This window comes from Somniosus microcephalus, chromosome 14 (assembly GCF_052327205.1).
Source record: "Somniosus microcephalus isolate GS21.2 chromosome 14, FLI_Smic_1.0, whole genome shotgun sequence".
NCBI lineage: Eukaryota > Metazoa > Chordata > Chondrichthyes > Squaliformes > Somniosidae > Somniosus > Somniosus microcephalus.
The window spans coordinates 82,311,189-82,334,224 of record NC_141000.1 but is presented as its reverse complement, the minus strand read 5'-3'; the positions used below and the strand labels follow the sequence as shown (position 1 = coordinate 82,334,224).

Sequence of the window (23,036 nt, the reverse complement as noted above, 5' to 3'; positions counted from 1 at the left end):
ATGTGAAATATGTAGCACAACTGTGGTGTAAATTGGATTTTAGCAACAATAGCAAGACCACCACGCCACACCACTTCAACTTCACATTGCTGTTGGTATAACTGTAGCTGAAACAAAATGAATTTTACAGTTTCAGGCACTCTTGGGTGTAGTATAATTCTATTCTGGTGCAAAGCCACATTTTAAAATTACCACGGCTGTCTTAGGAACTTTATAAATTGATGTTGATTCTTTTTAATGTAATGTAACGAGAGACATCCTGAACGCGCTATCATAACATTATGCTAAACAAGACCCAGGAGTGGAATCTATGCAGGTGCTCAAACACTCAAACATAGACCGCTGCTGTTAAGGAGCTCAGTACAAGCCTCAACAAGGCTTAGCCAGCAGTGTAACTTGAGTCTGCCCCCTGCGCTTTATGCTATACAGATAAGGTATGGCGACCAATTATATTTTGGATTATAACTGGCTGTTTAAACATTGAACAGGAAGGGCCACAATTTAATTCATATTTCATACAATACCTTTCCTTAACATAGTTGAACAGAGGCCTAGATCAATTTATCACCACACATGGTATCACATGTTAATCTGTAGCTTGAAGGAAAATGCTAAATGAAAGGATCATGGGAGGAATAGGCAGTGCAGAAGGTTGGACATTGTCCTTTGACTTCTGGAAGCTGGATTGGAATCCACCTGACACACAGGGTGTAGGAGTTTCTTTTTTATAATAGCTGATATGGGGAATGAGATTTGACTATCAATCCAGTTCCCAATGGACATAAATCCACAGCATAAAAGTGCCCACAGAGTTGGCAGCAACTGGCATCAATTGGAAAATTATACCTTTGGAGGACACAAGAATAGAAAGTACGGAGAATGGAAAACACCACTGATGTGGTACAGAGTGTTCTTTAGAAGCTGCAGCTGAGGCACATTTTGGGAGTGGAAGATTTGGATCACATCTGGTCTGTGCTATTTTTGACCTTAGAGGGCTTGGGGCCATCACAGAGTGCAAAGCAGTTTAAGTTTACAATTATTCACTGGCCGTCGTTTTTAATTTTAAAAATAGTTTTTATGTTGAAAAGAGCAACAGTGGGTCTGTTTTAAAGTGAATATATCCTATACAGTTTATCACTGCTGATTTATAGACCTGTTGCATGCATCATGAAAACTATTCCTACAATTTGTATCACAAATATCAAACATAACATTTGTGTAATTTGGTGGCATTTGGTTATATGCAATAGTCAGAAATGACCAACAGTTGCTTATAAGTAGACTTCCATATAGTAAGATTGACAGTGTATATATTTATTAAATTAGGAAGTTGGTTAAAATATGCAAATTAGCAGGATTTTTTATATATTGTGCATCAGATTTGTACTGATTCAGGTTTGACGCGATTTATTAGTTTCTTAGTTAAGGTAAGATTTTTCACAATCCGTATTTGAAAGCTTTAATCTGGAATCAGGCAAGAAAAGAATACATCCAGAAAGTAAATCAGTAAAATGATATTCTCTCCAGAATTACTTGATGATGAGAACTATGGAATTGAAATGCCAAAAATGTCAACATATAACTAACCTTTCAATTCAGTGCTGAATGATTACAACAATAACCCACCAATGAGTTTGGTGCTGTGTTTATTAGTATGCTGAGCACCTGCTCATGTAACTACCTATTGCCAGTGGCCATCAGTCTGAGAAATTTTGCTAATCAGTCTGAGTAATTTTGCTCATTAGTCTGAGTAATTTTGAAATGAGCTACTTCTGCATCAGGAATAGTCATTAAAATATAAATTATTATCTACATACATGTCCTTGATCATCCAACTCATTGTTTGTAAGTTTGAGTTTATCAAAGCTGATGACTTGTCGCATCCATGTGTCCCCAGAAGCTAGAGAATCTGGATGGATATACACCCGAGGAGGCACTGGTGAATCTGCATTCCCAGCCACCATCCACTTTGAACTGTGATAAACGTATCTGTGGACAGAAAGGAAACAAATAATAAAATCAGGAAACCTCAGTGGAACCCAGAACAACTCGCTTCCATTTGCCTTTGTATCACTGGATCAGTAATTGAGATTATAAACTGTAATAAGGTCTCGCTTATGACCATTGGTGACTTGATAGTGAGCACAAGCTGAAAGCTAGATTTGCATGTGAACAAATTAATGTTTGTTGAACATTCAAATTAAGATGTTTAAATTTGTTATTTACATATAATTGTGCTAGTCATAAAAACTTACACTTGTCCTTTTTTATCTCAGGTCCTCCTGCTATCATGCACTCCCCTTCAAAGAGGCACAATCATTAAGACATTTTAATTGACATACTTAATTTTAAAAGAATCATGCTACACCTACTTTTCATTCATTTCAATGTGCAGAAAGGCAAGCCTGCATTTTTCTAGGCTGGGTGTTTCAAAATAGAGCAAGCGTCCAGCTCTAAAAGAGCTGCTACTTGCCGTTGAAGGGGAGTTTGCTTTATTTAATTCCCTTACACTGAAAGGAGGTATAAAAGTATAGAGTTGGAGAGATGTGTGCAATGAGGGCTATGTTTAAGACTCTCTCATTGAAGATCTTGCTATAGGAGGAACAGTGAAGGAAGGTGACATTCTTTGGTACCAAAGGTCTCCCAGCTATTAAATTTGAGGTGCAAGATGCATGGGTGGAGACTGCTGAGTGAGTGAAAGCAATTTTCGAGTCTGGCATGCCAGGGGGAAAGTGTGCCAAGGTAGGTGTAGTCACCTTTATATATGCGCTTATTCTTCATCTATAGAAAAGTGGATCCAATGTGAATGTTCATCTCCTGCATCCTTATGGAGAAAGCATGCAGGGAACATTAACTCCTTTTTGCAACGCTTCTTCATAAAGCATAAGGCATAAGTGCAGTAAGACACAGTAATATGTTGCACATAGTAGTTCACAGTTCAACCTGCATAGAGTACTGCCAGCAGAAACATCATCAAGGCTAACCTGCAAAGGCCAAGCACAGGTAAGCAGGTGGATTGGGCACAGGAGTGCTGTTTGGGGTGATCAGGCAGTTACTAATACAGTACTTTGCTAACCACTCTCTCAATATGTCCTGCCACCTTCAGGGACCTATGCACATTAACTCCCAGGTCCCTCTGTCCCTGCACACTCTTTAAAACTGTGGCATTATGTGTATATTGCCTCTACCTGTTCCTTCTGCCAAAATGCATCACCTCACACTTCTCTGTATTAAATTCCATCTGCCACTTGTCTGCCCATTCTGATAGCCTTTCTATGTCCTGTTGCAGTTGATTGGTATCATCCTCACTGTTTGCCACACCACTCAAGTTTGGTGTCATCGGTGTCTGTCAAGCTGAGGTGGGAGTTCAGTGGCCATTGAATCAGCTGTTGAGTTGACAGCTTCAAATGTACAGGAAAAGCTCCCACCTTACAGAGTTATCTTCCCTCGGCCATAAACTTTTCCTCACTGCATTTCTACAACAGATTCAACATGCTGCAAGTCTTTGCACAAGTCTCCACTCAATCTGCCCTCATTACCAATGTTCCTCTAATTTTTATTTGTACTGAGTGCGCCACAAACTCCTCCCAGCGACTTTTTTGTCCCTGGGAACATTTTATAACAACAACATCATCATCTTGTATTTATATAGCGCCTTTAACGTAGTAAAACATCCCACGGTGCTGCACAGGAGTATTTTAAGACAAAAAATTCAACACCGAGCCACATAAGGATAAATTAGGGCAGGTGACCAAAAGCTTGGTCAAAGAGGTCGGTTTTAAGGAGCATCTTAAAGGAGAAAAGAGAGGTAGCGAGGCGGAGAGGTTTAGGGAGGGAATTCCAGAGCTTAGGGCCCAGGCAACAGAAGGCACGGCCACCAAAGGTTGAGTGATTATAATCAGGGATGCTCAAGAGGGCAGAATTAGAGGAGCGCAGAATTCTTGGGGGGTTGTGGGGCTGAAGGAGATTACAGAGATAGGGAGGGGTGAGGCCATGGAGGGATTTGAAAACAAGGATGAGAAATTTGAAATCGAGGTGCTGCTTAACCAGGAGCCAATGTAGGTCAGTGAGCAGAGGGGTGATGGGTGAATGGGACTTGGTGCGAGTTAGGACACGGGCAACCGAGTTTTGGATGACCTCAAGTTTACGTAGGGTGGAATGTGGGAGGCCAGCCAGGAGTGCGTTGGAATAGTCAAATCTAGAGGTAAAAAAGGCATGGATGAGGGTTTCAGCAGTGGATGAGGTGAGGCAAGGGCCGAGATGGGCGATGTTACGGAGCTGGAAGTAGGCGGTCTTTGTTATGCTGCGGATATGTGGTCAGAAGCTCATTTCAGGGTCAAATATGACAGCAACAAATTTCATTCACCTGAGCCAAATGGACAGCCAAGGTATGGAGTCTGGGATTGTTTAAAGCGTGTCCTAGCAATCGTGTGCACTCTGAGCAAGCTTGTGAGTGCTAGGGAAGGATTCAAAGACATTGACAGACACTGCTGCACGCTGCCGCTCTGCCTTGATACAACTGCCCCTCAAGTAATTGGCTCAATTCTCTCTGAACTACACCACAAAGCAAACTATTGAAGCACAGAGAATAGCACAGCACAGAAGGAGGCCAATCGGCCTATCGAGTCTGCGCCTGCTCTCTCTCGCAGAGCGATCCAGTTTGTCCCACTCCCCCGCTTTTTCCCCATATCCCTGCAATTTTTTCTCCTTCAAGTATTCATCCAATTCCCTTTTGAATTCCCTCAAGCCGTGCATTCCAAATCCGAACCACTCGTTGCGTAAAAAACTTTTTCCTCCTGTCGTCTCTGGTTCTTTTGCCAATCACCTTAAACCTGTGGCCTCTGGTTATCGAGCCTTCAGCCTTTGGAAACAGTTTCTCTTTATTTACTCTATCTGAACCCGTTATGATTTGAAACACCTCGATCACATCTCCTCTTAGCCTTCTCTGCTCCAAGGAGGACAACCCCAGTTTCTCCAGTCTGTCCACTTATTATTCTGCATGCAGCTTAAAATATAATATTTGTCATTAGACCTGTCAATGCCCTGTTCATTTTTCTCCTTTAATGCGTAATGTTCACTCACTGTTTTTAGTTTTGTTGAGCGGACCCTTTCAGTCCAGCTGGCCAGCTCTGAAGTTCCAAAAATACAATCCTGTCCTGTTAAGATGATTCAAGCCTCAGGATTTCTAACAAGCGATTTTTGGTCAGGGTGGGGAGGGAGGAGAAGCTGCATGGAGCGATCCCAAAGACTGGGGATGGAAAACAGTGCCATGGGGGCGGGGGGGCTCCCTGACTGAGGAAGGAAGTATTAGAAAGGTGGAGGGTGTTGTTTTCAATAAGGATTTGAGATATGAGACATAAGAACATAACATAAGAAATAGGAGCAGGAGTAGGCCATTTGGCCCTTCGAGCCTGCTCTGCCATTCAATAAGATCATGGCTGATCTTCTACCTCATCTTCACGTTCCTGAACTATCTCCATATCTCTTGATTCCCTTAATATTCAAAAATCTATCAATCTCTGTCTTGAATATACTCAATGACTGAGCCTCCACAGCCCTTCAGACTGTTTGCCACAAGGCCCTAAGGTAGAGAAGCTCTGCTGGAAATTACATCCCAAAATGAGCACAGAAACTCAAATTCAAGTAACAAACCCAGCACAAGATGTCAGAAAGACCCACACCCAGAATGAAGAGCTTCACTTGATTTTCTACCCGAGACCATCAGACCTCAAAACCCTTTCCCTTAAATAGAGGCAAAATCTCAACTTCAATGTTACAAACACAAACATTGGCCAGTCTGTTTTATGGAGGGAACACTCAGATATGAAGCTGATAGAACTTGCTCGCAGCTACAAGGGACTTTGCTGCATGACTCAAGAAGTTTGGAGAGGATTAACTTCGAGACTAAAGAATTGACAAACTCTCTCATGCTCACAGTGTCAGCTGTGGCTCAGTGGGTAGCACTCTCTATGTGGGAGGGGATAGGAGTAAGCAGGTGCTGCTGAAGTTGGAGTGAACTTGTAAAAAGTTGCTGGTGGTTTTTTTTCAGGTTTTAGAGTCTTTTTAGTCCATAAACAGCAGCCAAATGGCTGCTGAGGAGCCCAGAGCCGGGCCCCTCAGAGGACAACATTCCCAAGATGAATTTAATTAGGGGAGAAAATGTTGGGGGAAGGGAGAGAAAAAGGCACAAAGATTTGGGCTGGGACCCCAGGAGGTTTGGAAAAGTAAACACAGTGGTGGTTCCGTGTGAGGATAAGGAGATACGAGTTTGGGACATTATCCATGCGCTACATGAGGACTGCGGTGAGGGAAGCTGCTTTGTCTGCCAACCAAAGCCGAATGTTGGGATTAAGGTGACGGTCAGTGACTGAGAGGAGGTGGAAAGACTTTTACTCAGTTTGAAGGTTGGTGATAAGTTCTTGGAGGTATCTCTGCTACATTCAGAAGAGGTGGTGGTCTCGTTCTTAAACTTGCCAGTTTATATTGAGGACGATGCGCTAATCAAAAAGTTGAAGTTGTGGGACATTAAAATTTCCTCGGCAATAAAGAGGAGATACTGTACTATTCAGGAACATGGGTAGCAGATGGAACCCGTTACGTAAAGGTGCGGTTTGCAGAGGGGGTGAAGTCGTTGCCGTACAGCATGAAATGTGAGACAACGGAAGGAGTGCAGTACTTCCAGGTACTGCATGATAACCAAGTGAAGGTTTGTTATTAATGTCTTGGACAGAGTAGACCCAGAGTAGACCCAAAGCATGATGAGCAAGACCAGTGATGGTGACTGAGGGAGAGCAGAAACCTGCCAGTTGAAATGCCAGCTCATAACCTTCCTCAGCTGCAGCGCACAGGCAGTTAGACCTCACAGTGCCTGCATTTAAAAGATGGATGCTATCTTAATGCTGATGCTTTTTGCTGTCATTAAACGGTATTACAAACATTCTGCAATTCTGCTGGTGACTGTAGAGGAGTTCACTACCCTACATCAGTGCAGCTGTGCCTGAGTGCTTGGGTTAATGCTTGATGCACACATGAACAGACCTGTTGGTACCTTCAGGGTCACTGTGAGAGTTCTGCTCTGCTCTGGGCTGTGGGTGTTCAACTTTCTCCTCCTGCTTCACTGCTTAGGCTTCTCTGGATGGAAGGTTTTGCAGGAGGCAACAGACAATAGCCTTGGAGATCCTTGTGGTGGGGGAATGCAGAACAAGGGGACATACTCTTAAAATTAGAGCTAGGCCATTCAGGGGCGATGTCAGGAAGCACTTCTTCACAGAAAGGATAGTGGAAATCTGGGACTCTCTCCCCCAAAAAGCTGTTGCTGCTGGGGATCAATTGAAAATTTCAAAATGGAGATATTTGTTAGGCAAGGGTATTAAGGGTTATGGAACCAAGGAGGGTAAATGGAGTTAAGATACAGATCGACCATGATTTAATTGAATGGTGGAACAGGCTCCAGGGGCTAAATGGCCTCCTCCTGTTCCTATGTTCATATGTTCCCAGCAGGATGTACTTGGATCTGTCCATGCATCTAAAGCAATGATTCAAGATGTCTGTGGTCTGCTATTTCTTCAAATAATCCAAAAGCAGGTGAATCATGACTTCTGTCTGAGAAGCAGGAAATGCCTGGCATGATCTTCCTTAGAGGGCCATTGACCATCAATATCTTCCATAGTTAGTCAGCTTGAGGTGGGTTCACCAGAGTTATATGAAGAAGCAGCAGAGTGGAAAGGTGGCTCTTAAAAGACCAAGGGGGAAAAATTCAGTTGCTTTGCACCTCCCGTTGCCCTAAGAGGGCGCTAACGGGGCGCAAAGCAACTAGCGCCCGTGCGTGGTGCCGCTAACGCCGCCTGTGAAATTCAACGGGAGGTTAGCGGTGGTGGTAACCGGTAGCGCCCGTGGAGCTGTGCCTCCGCCGATGACAGCATTGCCGTGCGCAGTGCCCCGCTCACGCCCCGGCCGCCAAATTCAGTAGCGCCCCCTCAGGGTGCTTCCCGCCTCCCTCTTGGTGCGCTACCAGTGAATTTCGGGTGCGGGGCGCTAACATTCTTGGGGCGCTAAAAGTAGCGCTCCGGTGAAGTTAGCGCCCCAAAGGTGGTGCAACCGAATTTTTCCCCCTCTGACTCCTACCCGGGCATTGGCCCAGATCCTGCTCATCTCCTCCAATCCACACACACTGACATCTACACTGCCATTGGCCCAGAGCCTGTTCACCACCTCCAATCCACACACACTGACTTCTACCTGGCCATTGGCTGAATGCCTGCTCACCTCCGCCAATCCACACACACTGACTCCTACCCAGCCATTGGCTGAATGCCTGCTCACCTCCTCCAGTCCACACACACTGACTGCTACCCTGCCATTGGCCCAGGGCCTGCTCACCTCCGCCAATCCACACACACTGATATTCCTCGATACTAAAATTCTCATCCTTGTTTTCGAATCCCTCCATGGCCTTGCACCTCCCTATCTCTGTAATCTCCTCCAGCCCATCAACCCCCCGAGATATCTGTGCTCCTCTAATTCTGGCTTCTAGAGCAACCCTGAATTGCTCAACCATTGGTGGCCATGCCTTCAGCTGCCAAGGCCATAAGCTCTGGAATTCCTTCCCTAAACCTCTCTGCCTCTCTACCTCTCTTCCCTCCTTTAAGATGCTCCTTAAAACCTACCTCTTTGACCAAGCATCTGTCCTAATTCCTCCCTGTGTGGCTCGGTGTCAAATTTAGTTTTATAAAACTTCTGTGAAGCACCTTGTGATGTTTTACTGCTTTAAATATGCTCTGTTAATATAAGTTGTTGTAGTTATTGCTGAGTGAGTGGAGAGCTACAGACCTCTATCTGAATAGGTGCTGCATAATGGGGCGACATCAATCGTTGATCAGTGAAATCAGACTGATGGGTTTTTGTTGGGTGAGGTTATGAAGGCATACGGAGCAATGGTGGGTGAATGGATCATCCAGGATCTCACTGAATGGCGGAGCACATCCGAGGGGCTGAATGGCCTCCTTCTGTTCCTATCTTCCTGGAAGTGTTTTTTGGAGGGGTGGACGCAGATGGAAATAAGTTTGGAAGGTGGTAGGAGGTTGCGGGTGATAAAATGAATGGTCAGAGATGGCCTTGTCAGTGATTGAGAACATGCAAGCAGTGAGGACAGGAGAGTCGACAAAGTAGAGGGGTGGACGTGATGGGTAGGGGTGTTTAAGGGACAACAGGAGGGCAGTAAAATCGGAGGAGAAAGGACAGGGGGAGTTGAGATGGAGATTAAAATGACCGAGGATGAGGAGTCACTGAGTGCAGAGGCTGAAGGAGGAAAGCAGGGAGGATATGTGGGTGAGAAATCAGGGGTGGTGGGCAATAGTCAACAAGGATTTTAAAGGAGGCAAGAGTAGAACAAATGTCACAACGGGCTGCTCTGATGTCACAACGGGCTGCTCTGATGTCACAGCAGCTTCCTGATGACATCATTAAGCAGCTTCAATCCCTGACACATGAAGATCCCAATTTGGGGCAATTCTGCTAGAAATGTCTGTCCGACACCCCCATTTCCACATCTTTTGTCACAAGTACTTTGAGTGTCTGTGGTACGGTGGGTTCTTTATTAGGAACAAACAGCTGCTCAATCCAATATGGCTGCCAAGGGTTGGGAATGTTGCCTTGTCCGTATGGTCTGTGTCTCAGGTCTGGGCCTTAACCCCCAGCACCCACCTTAAACTGACACAAAGAGCTGGCAGGACTTATATGGGCACATGATCCAGGGCCACATCACAACCGAGGGCTTATGTAACCTGGCCTCACAATGGAAACCATGACAACACAGAAACCCAGGGCTGGACAAAATACAGCAAAGTGCTACAAACTGTGCATTTCTGCATGAGATGGATGTTGTGACAGAGATAAAGTGTCTCAGGCTAAAATCACAAATGGACATCCTTCTTAACAAGCTCCACCAGCAGACTTGCATTTTGCTGGAGTCTACTGATGATCTTGCTCTGAAGAACCAGACTGAGATCCTTTGCTCTTTCAGAGTTCTGGCTCCAGCTTATTCAGACAAAATAGTGGAATTTCTCCTATCTCGGTTAGAGAACGCTGACCAACGAATGAGAGTAGGAACACTCACTGTACTGAAGCACCTCATCACATTGGTCTCCTCGCACTTGGAGAGGAAGAAGGCTCAGATTGTGGCTGCAATAAAACCAGTCCTTCTAGACAACAGCAGCAATCAGGAGAAGAAGCTCATTGCCCAGGTAATGTGTGTCATGGCCGAGCAAGGTTACCTTGAGCCCGAGGGAGGAAAGGCAATGGTGCAATTCCTCATCCAACAGTGTGCGGCACCCGTTGGTTCAGGGACCCTGGTACCACCCAATCATCAGCCAGACCCAGTAACGGATGAAGAATTAGTTATACTGTGTAAAAGAGTGATGTGTTTGATCACAACTGCACCGAAGATGGAGGATGTCCTTTGGCCATCCTTACTGGTGTTTGTCACTATGACCCAGTACACCAAGGCTTTAACAATAATCTGCAGTTGTTCAGCACATATTGGGAAAAAGAAACTATGAGCCGGTAGAGAAAACTTTTCCCTTACTTACAATGAAGATGCCAATCTCCCTAAAGCCCAGGCACTGCTGACCCGGCTCCTCGCTGTGTCTTGTTGCCTATATCAGGGAGGAGGCCGAGGAGCTCCGGCACTGAGTCTACTGAAAGTCCTGATTCTCAATGTCCTCTCACAATCAGTGAGGTGGTGGGAGGACGAGCTGGCCCCATTAGTTGACCATTTACTGAATAATTCAGAGGAGACTCTGTCCCAATCGGAATGGGAGAATAAATTATTGGCGGTCTTGTGCCTAGCTTTAAATACGATTGATGACAAGGAGTGGATATGTCAGCTCGCTGACAAAATAACAAAACAACTCAACATCAACCATCACTCCCCACAAAAGAAGGGCTTTCTATATAAATCTCTTGCGTCAGTGCTCCGCCAGACCCGCACTAGGAACGTAAGGGAGGAGCTTCACCAAATGCTACTGAGTGTGCAACACAGTGAGAGTGCGGAGCGAGAGGGAGCAGCCCTCGCCATCGGTTTCTGTGCCATGGCACATTTTGATGATGTGCTCAGTAGCCTGGAGGAGTTTGCTAACGCCAACCGATTTAGTGTCATGGATGATGAGGAATCGGATAAAGTCAAAAGCACACTGGTTCTATGCTATGGGAACATGGCGGTCTGCGCACCTGATGAACTGCTCTTCACAATCGAGAGCCACATTCTGCCAGCTCTTAGTCAGTTAATAACAAGTGGACAGGGGATAAAGGCTGAATCCAGGGATCTCACACTAAAGCTCAGCCTAATACAGACCGTGACTCAGATAGTCAGATCCCTATATATAAATCGCTGGAGACTTCCCATCAACTTTATTAGAAACAGAGTGCTGCGGACCTACATGCAGGATCTTATCGCGGCCGAGCCACCAGAGCTGCTGCAGAGCCCTGTTCGACAGTTAGCAATGGACGCCTGCACGCATCTCGTGAAACTACACAGTGAATCAATCCAAGCTGACTACTGCCAATTGATTCAAAGCTGCCTGATCAGTACTTTCGGCTTGGTACCTCCAGACCTGAACAATGATGAGGACACGAATGATAACACAAAGGAGACGACCATGCTTTATATCCAAACCACAGATTCTCTGCAAAATCTGCTGAAGCAAGTAATACTGTCCCCTCACGGACTTGAGGCTGTTTTCAAACATGTAGAAGCCTGGATCAGTTCAACGAAAGACCATGAATGAGACAGAGCCATGGAAATGACCTTGGAGCTTCTGAAACTTTACTGGAGGAAGCTCAATGTTAGTAAGATAGTGCCTGGTAATAACACGGGGACTCTGATTGGGCGACTGATGCCGCGTTGTGCAGACCCATCGCTTCCCGTTCAACAGATGGCCCTGGACTCTTTGTACTTAATCCCGCCATTCATTTGTTGTGTGAAGGCACCAATCTAGTTCAGCAAACGGAGCAGTTAGAGGGACTGGAAAGGGTCAGAGAACAGTTGGTTAACCCTGACAATTCAGTCCTCTTTAACTCATGCTCTCAAATCACAGAGGTCATTTCCAAATGTTTGCCCCATGACTAGTTGGGCAACTTACTCTTCATGGTCTTCAAAGGACTGTCCGACCAACAGCCCAGCTGTTCCAATGCTGCCACTGTTCTTATACAAACTACCATTAAACTACGAGGCAGTGAACTTGGGGACCAGGTCTCGGAGATAATTGACGCACTGAGACTAGAATTGCAATCAATTCCTTACGAGCAGGTGAAACTTTCAGTTCTGCGTAGTGTAGCCATTCTGGCCTCACACAACACAGCAAGAGTTGTGTCGTGTCTCCTCACCTACCCCGTCCCTTTGGACAAGTACGTCAGTGACATGTGGCGATCACTGGCTGAGGACACAGAATGTGAACAATGGGAGAGCTGCTGGACATACTGAAAAAGCAGTTGCCATTTGGGATGAGCAGAACCTGTCCCGTCAGTGAGAACGCGCCAGAGTATTCAACCCTTGAATCCCTGGCTGCCATCTGTGGGCTGCGACAGATGATCACTAAGCCCGAGTCAGTAAAGGCGGTGACTGCATTATTCCTGCAGTTATTCAGCGCCCTGCTCATTCATTGCAACTTTTCCATTCAAGTTTCTCTGCTCAATAGTTTTGTTCCTGGTGATAAATTCAACCAGAGACAATTCTCAGCTGTGTTTGAAACATCTAAATGTAGAGATCTGTGTGTGAACTGTGTGAGGGTACTAAAGGGCCTGCTGGCTCGGACAAACAATAGAGAATTAACTACTTACATGGTGAACAGTGGAGGATGGAACCAGATGAAGAACCTCCACATATTTGACAAGGGGGTTGTCTTGCTGGCCAGAGGAATGGTGCAATTTGTTGGCATCAGCCTGCCTGGCATTGTGGAAGAGCTGGCAGCTCAGATCCATACCATCCAAAAGTGTCAGGCAGTCACCGTTGCTTCCTTCTTTGGAGAGCTATTAAAATCTCCACTGGTTTCACAGCTGCAGCTCACAGACACTCTGGTCAGCACATTGCTAAGGTGTTTGCCTGATGCTTGTCCAGTTGCCCAGTTGCTGTGTGTCAGGGGCCTGGGCAACATTACAATTGGAGCCCATTACTGGTCTCATCAAGTGATGGGCACAATGCTGAGTCTGCTCGGGACCAAGGAGAACCAAGAGGAAGTGCTAACATTTGAGGTGCTGTCGTGCCTCTCCAAGAACATAACGAAATTGAGAGAGAGCACCATCCAACCCTTTGTAAACAAAATCCTCACCAGCATTCAACCACTCTTTGATGCCGAGTGTGATCTAGTGCAGGCTAAAGCGATCAGCATGTTGGGGAACTTAACCAAATGTGGAATCGGAGGTTCCAGATCCTTCTTCTACAGACTGATCCATTCCAACCTTGTGCGTTTGTTGCTGCACCTGGACGGAAAGAGTGAGGTGGTCACCAGGTCTTGCAGTTCAACACTGCAACTGGTTGTCCCCCTCATTGGACCGGCCGAGGCTTCCTCATTAATCAAGAACTATCTCGGGGAGCCTAAGGGGAACTACATGGATCTCCTAAGGGACCTTTCACGACAGTTGGTTGAAGATTTCCCCAACAGAATCACTTCCTACACCATGGATTGCCAGTCCTTCCTCCACAACCCCCAGGAGCAGCTCCGAGCACATGCAGCGGCCTTTTCAACTTTACTTCTCCAGCACTCAGAATGTGTCCGATCTGCCCAGAGGCTCACCTGGTGGAACAGCTGCATAAGGAACTGCTGCTGTTGCTGTCAGAATGAAGCCTAAACACAAAACCCTGATCGTCCTCCACCTCCTCATCTTTGAATCAAACTGAGCAATTTTCCAACATGACTTGTAAATATGTAAATTCAAGAATTGTAAATAAATAGATATCCTGTTGTTGCAACTGTCGGTCGATCTTCAAATGGTGCGGGTTCCGCGGCTGTGTGACTGGAAGAGTGTAAACACACTTACTTACACTCACACATACACACACACACCCTCGCACACACAAGCACTGAAACCGCTCTTAGCAAAGTCACAAATGACATCCTATGTGACTGTCACAAAGGTAAACTATCCCTCCTCGTCCTTCTCGAGCTGTCTGCAGCCTTTGACACGATTGACCACTCCATCTTCCTCCAACGTCTCTCCGCCGTCGTCCAGCTGGGTGAGACTGCACTCGCCTGGTTCCATTCTGATCTATCTAATTGTAGCCAGAGAACCACCTGCAATGACTTCTCTTCCCACTCCCGGATCATGACCTCTGTTGTCCCCAGCGATCTATCCTGGGCCCCTCCTATTTCTCATCTACATGTTGCCCCTCGATCACATCATCTGAAAACACAGCTTCACTTTCCACATGTACGCTGATGACACCCAGTTCTACCTCGCCACCACCCCTCTCGACCCCTCCACTGGCTTGAAATTGTCAGACCGCTTGTCTGACATCCAGTTCTGTATGAGCAGAAATTTCCTCCAACTAAATATTGGGAAAACTGAAGCCAGTGGGCTGGATTTAGCAGGGGATCTGCGGGCACAATCGGTGGGGGGTCGGGTGGGAATGTGTTTTTTCCCCAGTGGGTCAGGACCCCGTTGTGAACCCACCGCCACACGCCTTTCCTCAATGTCGGGTCTGTCAGCGCTGAGCAGACCTGACACGCAGCGGCGGGTTCACTGCAGGGGACCCAATTCAGGTAATTAGTGGCTTGTTTAGAGCCACTTAAGAATGAATTTCAGCTCAGCTTCTGTATTGGACAACTGGCCCACGGGCTCCACGCTGGTCGTGCACCACGTAGTCATAATCATAGAGTCATAGTCATAGAATAACGGCACAAAAGGAGGACATTCGGCCCATCGAGTCTGTGCCAGCTCACAGTAGAGCAATCCAGTCAGTCCCATTCCCCCGCTCTATCCCCGTAGCCTTGCAAGTTTATTTCCCTCAAGTGCCTACCCACTCTCCCATTGAAAACATTGAGTGTCTCCGCTTCCATCACTTCCGTCAGCAGCGAGTTCCAGGTCTTCACCACTCGCTGAGTAAAAAAGCTTTTCCTCATATCCCCCTGCATCTCTTGCCCAAAATTTAAATCTGTGTCCCCTAGTCCTTGTACCATCAACTAGTGGGAACAGCCTTTCCCCGTCTAGCCTATCCAAACCCGTCATAATCTGTACACCTCTATCAAATCACCCCTCAACCTCCTTTGCTCTAATGAAAACAAATCCAGCTTCTCCAACCTGTCCTTGTAGCTAAGATCCCTCATCCCCGGAACCATTCTGGTAAATCTCCTCTGCACCCTCTCAAGTGCCTTCACATCCTTCCTAAAGTGTGGTGACCAGAACTGGACACAATACTCCAGTTGTGGCCTAACCAGCGCTTTATAAAGGTTCAGCATAACTTCTCTACTTTTGTACTCAATACCTCTATTTATGAAGCCCAAGATCCCATATACGTATCTTCCTAAATGTGTTTTGCTTACAGGTCAAGGTGGCACACAACCACCAAGAGAGAAACAAGGCAGGCAATGAACAAACTATGCTGAAACAGCTCACCCATTATAAGGAGATGGTGATGGCCCTTTACAGCCATGAATCTGTGGAGAGGATCGGCAAGGGCGAGTTTGGAGATGTGGTAACACTACCCAGCAAATATCCTCCATTTATTGTTTTTTCACACTGGCTCACCTTCATAGTCCTCACAGTGACAATTTGCATTTATATCGTGCCTTTAATGTAGGAAAATGTCCCAAGGTGTTTCACAGGAGCGTAATCAAACAAAATTTGACACTGAGCCAAAGAAAGAGAAATTAGATGGGGTGACTAAAAGCTTGGTCAAAGAGGTAGCTTTCAAGGAGGGTGTTAAAGGTGGAGAGAGAGGTGGAGAGGTTTATGAAGGGAATTCCAGAGGTTAAGGTCTACACAGCTGAAGGTACGGCCACCAATGGTGGGGCAAAAAGCGTGGAGCATGCGTAAGAGGCCAGAGTTCGAGGAACACAGAGTTCTCGGTAGGTTATATGGCTGGAGGTGGTTACAAGGATTGGGAGGGGCAAGGCTATGGCGTGACTTGAAGATGAAGATGAGAATTTTAAATATGATGATTGTTGCTTGAAATTCCTATCATATGCTTGACAGTAACTTGTATGGATCTCACTTTATGTGTGCTCTTCTTCAGGATGGGGGTTTCTAATTTGGGTCATGAGTCATGGATGCAAAAGGTAGCCCTGGTTCTCCAAAAGTCAACTATTCATTCAAATAAGATAGGCATTGTGGAATACTGCATAATAAAAGTGTCATGGAGCTGTCTCTCAGAGACATGGAGGTGGTGAAAACAGGTCTCCTCTGATATACCCAGATAGCAGTAATGTGGTCTGTAAAGATAGGCCATTAGGTATTAACAGCAGCCTGAGGTGTTGACCCTGAAGATATTTTCCTCATGAATTCATTGCCTTTATCCAATCATTCAGCAGTATGGGAATAGCCAAAGGTATTTCAATCCTTTCAGATTGGTTAACTGCAATTTGTACTACAATTGTCAATACCTCAGGAAATTTTTACTTAGCAAACTGACAACTTTAGCAAAAAGGCACCAATGCACAAGGGGGATATAGTCTGCAAGATCTTCAAATGTAAAAGTAAATAAATGTTCACTACCAAAGAAAATGACACTCCAAAACTAACTGAAACACCAGAAGCCTTGCTTTAGGAATTAGTCAAAGGCAGACAGGTACCCATTTTATACAGGCAAGATGCATGCTGAGGGCAGAGCCTTGTCCACTGTTGTGAAATTCTGAGTGGGTCTTAATTTGACTACTTTGATATTTAAATGTAGCCTGTGCTTGCTTGTAGTGTAGCCCCCTTTCTGCCCCAAAACTTGTGAGGGCACACGATGGAATGTCCATTGTTACAACCTGCACATGCCACAAACAAGGCTCTGTGCTGCCAGTGAATGCTTGTAAAATTGAGGCTGAAGTGTTAGTTCCACATGATGTTGAACCTTGTGTAAAATGTATTCAAGGCTAGCTTCATTGTTTACAGAATTCTGATGCTGCTGCCCACACATCATAAACATTTCAATTTTAATTGCTGGATGAGGAGCTCTGCTCATATATGCAGGCCCTCATGTGCAGGACAGAATTGAAGTTTCAGCCAGACAACTGCAGGAACCCAGAGATCCTTTGTAAATTATGTCACCTTTTGGTATAGGAAACTTCAAGTACATCATAGTAAACCAAGCTAAAATTAGTTCAACAAAACATGTGCCAAATCAATTAACAAATTACATCAGATATAAGTTTGAAGTGATGTTTCATTTTGACTATTACAGTGAATTATTCAATGACTATTCACATATTAGACATGTTTTAGTTTGACAATCGTATGGAAACATCTTAGAGGAGCAAACAATGAAAGCCAACCCTATAAAACAGAAATGCTTCATTAAGATATGTGGGAACTAATTTAACATAGACAATGTTCTTGTTGTAGTTCTCCTTCGAAAGTATATCCTTCGGTATCTACATTATCAAATGATCATGGAATAACCAGATTGAAACCCAAATTTTTGTACTGAAATTAAAGATATCCATACAATTAAACTGAAATGGCCCAAGTACTGTGGAACATACCGGTATCTCTTGTTATCGACAGGGATGATATCCATTGCTATGTAGTATTGCTGATGAGGATCCAGCCCTGTGACCTTCACTCTCATTGCTGGGAACATTCGCCTGTGAATAAAATTAACCATGTTTTCTAATGTAATTAATTAATTCATTCATAGGTTATATATTCCCCTTTGCCTTTTAAGCCCCATCAAGTCATTACCATTCCCTGACCAGGAGCACAAACAGATTGCTAATTACCAGTGCAGTAGATGCATAAGAGCATTCTGGGAGTTGACTCCTCCATTTCCCCTTCTTTTCTTTAGGCCTGCACAGACCGCTGAGAGGGAAAGAGGGGGAGGTGTTCCCCCACCAAACTTTTTTGGTATATGTTTTGTCCTCCTCTCCCCCCGCTCAAATCTTAGAATTGCTCAATGTCCCCACTAACTCATGGTTACCCCTCTGGCAGTAGGGAAACATCTAGTTTCTCTCATCATATCCTTAAACCTTAGTGTGCGAGAAATTTATGGATGTTAGCTCATCCTCTAGTCTATAGCTAGGTTATAGAGTTTGGCTATTATATACAACCCGAGGTGTAGCATCCAGTAAAAATCAAAATTACATGCTTTTGGTCGCTAGCTGTTATTCAAAGCTCCGAACCCCATAACGGTAATAGTTGTTTTTAATCAATTCTTGACCAGTTCCAGCTCAATAGTACGGCTCCATTTGAAGCTTCACAATGCTGAATCAAAATAGCAGGCTGTCAGCTTTGCTAATTATTCCTACAGATAACCAATAAGTCCGCTTCAATGAGTAAACTTGCCTTGGTTCTGAATGTTCTGTTTTGATTTATCCCGAGCTGACACCAGGAATATTCTGAACTATTGGGCAAGTGTAAATGGGTCTAGTGTTTCGGCATGACTTAATTCATCCCAGTTATTAATCCATTTGGCCTTTATAAATTACGACATATTCAACAACATAAACACAGTGTATCCTGGATAAAGGAAACTATATGTAACAAGCAAATCCTGGGAGAGAAAAGAAATAGGGTGCAAATCAGAGATAAAACAATAGGAAAAGTGAAGAGCAATTGTTTTCATTTATTCTAGAGCATATAATAGGAAAATTGAATTTATATGGGGCAGAATTTTGCCGCGCTCAAAGTGCAGGTTTGGAGGTGGGTCCGCTGTCAAAATCACAAAGATTGACAGCGGGTCGGTATTCCGCTGTAAACCCGCCTCCTGGTCAGTTTCCCAAATGTCGGGTCTGTCATCCCTGAACAGACCTGACACCAAGCTGCGGATCAGCCAGTTTAGATTGTTAAAAGCTTCTTAAAAGGTAGTTAAGAACCATTTTCCTATGTACTTACCATTTTCCCAGGTTTTCAATGAGGTTCCTGGAGAGCAGCTATCACGTCAGGTAAGTATGTCGGGTTCTCAATGACTGTGGATTGCTGTGAATAGGTGAAAGCTGCAAAAGTGGTATAAAACCTACCATTTCACAGCTGTTCACTTCCCAATCTTAGAAGCTGGAGCATTAATGATTTGGAACCCACTTTTGAGCTTTATGCACTTTTGAAGTGTTTGGAGTAATCTCACCTCCTTGGAACAACCTATCTCAACATTGACAGATTACTTCTGTCATCTCAATCTCACCTGCCATCTATTCCATCAGCATCGGTGCCCTTGAAAAAATCTCACCTTGGTCCTCAGAATCCCAACACCAGCATCACTGGGCACACCAGCAGCACTAACATCCACACCAACCTTCTCCGCAATCACCTGATGCTGCACTGAACACAGGACATCATCACGTGTGCACATTGTTGCCCGGGTCGCCAGCAATGGCCTCACCATGGCCAGATTTACTTCACTTGATGCTGTACACCCTGGCTGCAACATGATGCGCCAGGTTGGCACCACCCCACACCAGCACCATAAAGCATTCCTACAATGTCCAAGCCATTCCTTTCACACTCAGCACCATCGTGGGGGGGGGGGAAGTTATGTCTCACCATTCACTGGAACTCACTAAGACACTTCCCAAAGGTGCACACAAATCTGTCCAAGAGCGCAAAGTGCCTACCTTTGTGTGTTGTTAGTTTGAATGATTGGACGAGGATGAGGGTGAGTGTGAGGGTGGCTAGTGAGATGGGGAAGTGATAATGTAGATAGAGAGGGATGGGTGGCAGTGTAAGGTAAGTTGGTGTGAGTAAAGATGTGCAGGAGTAGGTTAGGGAAGGCAGAGTGATGGGGATGTGATGAGTGGCACAGCAGGATGAGGCTGAGTGTGGCATTGCAGTAACATTTTGTGATCTACTGAGATCATTGAAAGGTTTGCGCCACTGCAGCCAGGGACTCCTGACGACATCCCTGCTTGTGCCCTCCTGTGCAATGTGCAACCAGGCTGTGTTGGTCTCCTGGGGAGGTGCATTGGGAGAACCTCCCTGCATGCTGTGACTCCATCCATAAGCATATGGAGGGAGTAATGGGAGAGCCTGGGTGCAGCCGTGCACCTTTGTGCAGTGCTTGTCAGTGTTTGCAGCACCTCAATGCTGCAGAACACTGACAGCACAACTGTCAAAATGATTGTGAACATGGTCCCTTTAAGGAAACCGGCTGATGACGGCATCATCAAATGACATCATCAGACCCGCTTCCTATTAGTTGGCCGGGAACCTCGCAGGGCGGGCTTAACAAGCCTCATCAGCGGAATATCTTGTTGGAGGCCGGGATCGACACAGATGCGGGGTCCCCACATGCCACCGACATCGCCTGCCACGGACCCGCCGAGGTTGGAACAATCCAGCCCCATGGCGTTTCCTTGTATTTGGTAATAGCCAACATTATGTTTCTGCACCTTAGAGAAGTATGCAAAGGGAAACTTATTTCTATGTAATTGAAAGGCGGTGAGTCCAAGAAGGGTTAATTCTGTTTGAACCTGATTTGCAAGCTGTCCATTCTTGTACAGATTCAAATTCACTTTCAAAGGGTTTTTGAGTTCCAGTCATTTTACATATGGCCTGTCGAGCACAGAATAAGTGGTGACATAAATGCATAATGCAGGAGAGTTGTGTGCTCAGAATTCATTGTAATGAAATTTAATGCCAGTTTGCATTTTCGCCTTTGCCCTCAGTCAAAAAAAATTTCAACAAGGGAATAAGTGAAAGTGAAATTATATGGCAGAAACAGTTTAGGGAGGGGAATTAAAGGCCTATTTTTATTAACTTTGACTGCCCCAGGGATTTCCTTCCCCTTTAAACTTTTCAATGTTATACGCTTATATTTAGTTCTGAATGAAATCAGTGCAGGGTAAGATTCTGAAAATGATTCCTTGACATGGTCAGTAACATCTGTGTGATTTGTTTCACAATCCTTTTCCAGTTATATTTCACTGACTCGTTTGAAAACATTTTCAGAATAATTCCATGTTCAAATTGTTTACTTGCAAGATGAAAGTTGTTCCATCAGGTTCATGGAGGTTTTTTTTGGCGAGGGCCTGTATGATGCTTGGGGGGGTGGTGCAACATGATGGAGCACTAACAGGTTATTACACAGAATGGTAGATCTGCCTTGTCAGTGATTCCTTATTTATTCCTAATTTCAGCTGAGCCGTCTGGACAGGGCTGTACAATCAGGGGCCAAGTCAACTCAAAGTTCCCTGATACTTTTCCTAGCAGCTGAAGAGCTCCATAAACAGTGGTCTGGGAGCAGGTCACCTGCCAAATCTTTCGGTCTTGGAATGGTGCATCATGTTGGTGGGATTGGAGTTTTATAGAGGAGAATTAAATAAGTGCACATTGAGAGAAGGAGTTCAATTCATGAAAAAGAAAGTTTCAGAATAAAAAATAAAGCAACACAGTTTAATCAATGGAATCGGTGAATAGGATTAACATAGATGAGAGATTTATTGCAGAATGCAGATGCATGTGCACACACTCCCTGACTCAGGAGAGTGCCTTATTTGAACTGGGTTTAATCCTTTAAGTTTTGCTGAGGAAAATACTGTAGAGAAGTAATACTTTGTGAAAAGAGCATTACTTGGGAAATCCTAACACCTAACCCAGAAGGAATACACACTGGCCCCGAATTGGCGGGGGTAGGAGGGGCAGAGGTGGGGGTGGTTGGGGGCGGGGGGGGTAGGTGCGGTGGTATCAGTTCAGACAAGGGAAACAGCCTGGACTCCTGAAGAAAGGTACAAATTTATTTTTTGCCATAAACTTTACACAGGGGGCTGAAGAGGAGATGGCTGGAGTATTAGGGAGGAGGAAGGCTTTGGCAGTCACCCAGTGGCAGACAGGCGGGGTATTTTCCAGCTGCATGGGGCACACGGGCACCAAAGCTTCACACATTGTGACGTGGGCACCCACTGATCCAATGCAAATGAGGGGTCCTCCTACAGACCCTGCAAACTGTGGTGCGATCAGTGCTGGAGGGCGCAGGCGGGTGCCATCCCAGCGTAACAACCAGGATCGCAGTCTGTGGACTTTTAAAACACAGCCTCCAAAAGGCTTAAGCCAAAAAATAAAGCCATAAAACTCAGATCAACATTTCTATTAATAAATCATCTCCAAAAATTTAAATATTGGGGGAAAAGGTTAAGTAAATTATTTCAACAATTTAATTCCTAGGAACTATGATTTGAATAGTTTCCTTTTCAATCCCTGTATTCCTAACCAGATGTTGGCAGCTTCAAATCTCATGAATCCAAGTTTTGTTAATTCTTGGCTAGGCTGCTAAATTCACATGAAGTCTTCCATGTAGAAAGGGTGGTGGGGGGGTCGGAGGGGGTGGGGGCCACGGGGGAAACCAAGGGTATTTCTTGAAAAATATGTAATGTACTATAATTCTAAGAATGCAATAAGTCTAACAAAAGGTAAACATTTTCAACTGTTTGAGGTGATTTTGCCAACCCTGGGGAGGCGGGTATGGAGGCGGGACTGCCAGGAAAATGGCAGAATTTGGGGGCGGTTGCACAACCCGGCCCCAACCCGCCTCCATATCATCTTCCCAGGAGGCGGGTAGTCGTCCCGCGCTGGGTTCCGTCTCCTTGAAGGCGGGAAGGGATTAAAGCCTATTAACTGCCTGTTAACGGGTAGTTAACAGGCAGAAAATAGGATTATCTCCTTTTTACCCTCACAAGTGCGGGCTTCCCGAAGGCTCCAAAACCCACCAGCTCAGCGAGGCGAGTACTGGGTCTGCGGGCATCGGGGTGGTGCAAAAGCGTGCTGTGGAGTTAAGTGATGGGTGCAAGAGTGTAGAGGTGAGTCTCTGAGGTAAGTGCACACTGTTTTTAAAAGTGTACTTACCTTTGTTTCTTCCTGCAGGCTTCAGTCGGTGTGTATGCGGAGAGTCTCGGACCGCCGTGTTGCAGATGAGA

At 45.3% G+C, this 23,036-nt stretch overlaps 1 protein-coding gene across 2 annotated transcripts in view; it reads right to left on the bottom strand.

Moving 5' to 3' along the window:
* The window catches only part of tbx15 (T-box transcription factor 15), a 139,512-nt gene that overhangs the window by 50,633 nt on the left and 65,843 nt on the right, over positions 1-23,036 (bottom strand). For both annotated transcript variants that reach the window (XM_086006804.1, XM_086006805.1), the window contains 2 exons: positions 17,679-17,780; positions 1,818-1,989 (listed from right to left, as the gene is read on the bottom strand). In XM_086006804.1, coding sequence (XP_085862930.1) covers positions 1,818-1,989; positions 17,679-17,780 — 274 coding nt within the window. The remainder of the gene's footprint in view (positions 1-1,817; positions 1,990-17,678; positions 17,781-23,036) is intronic.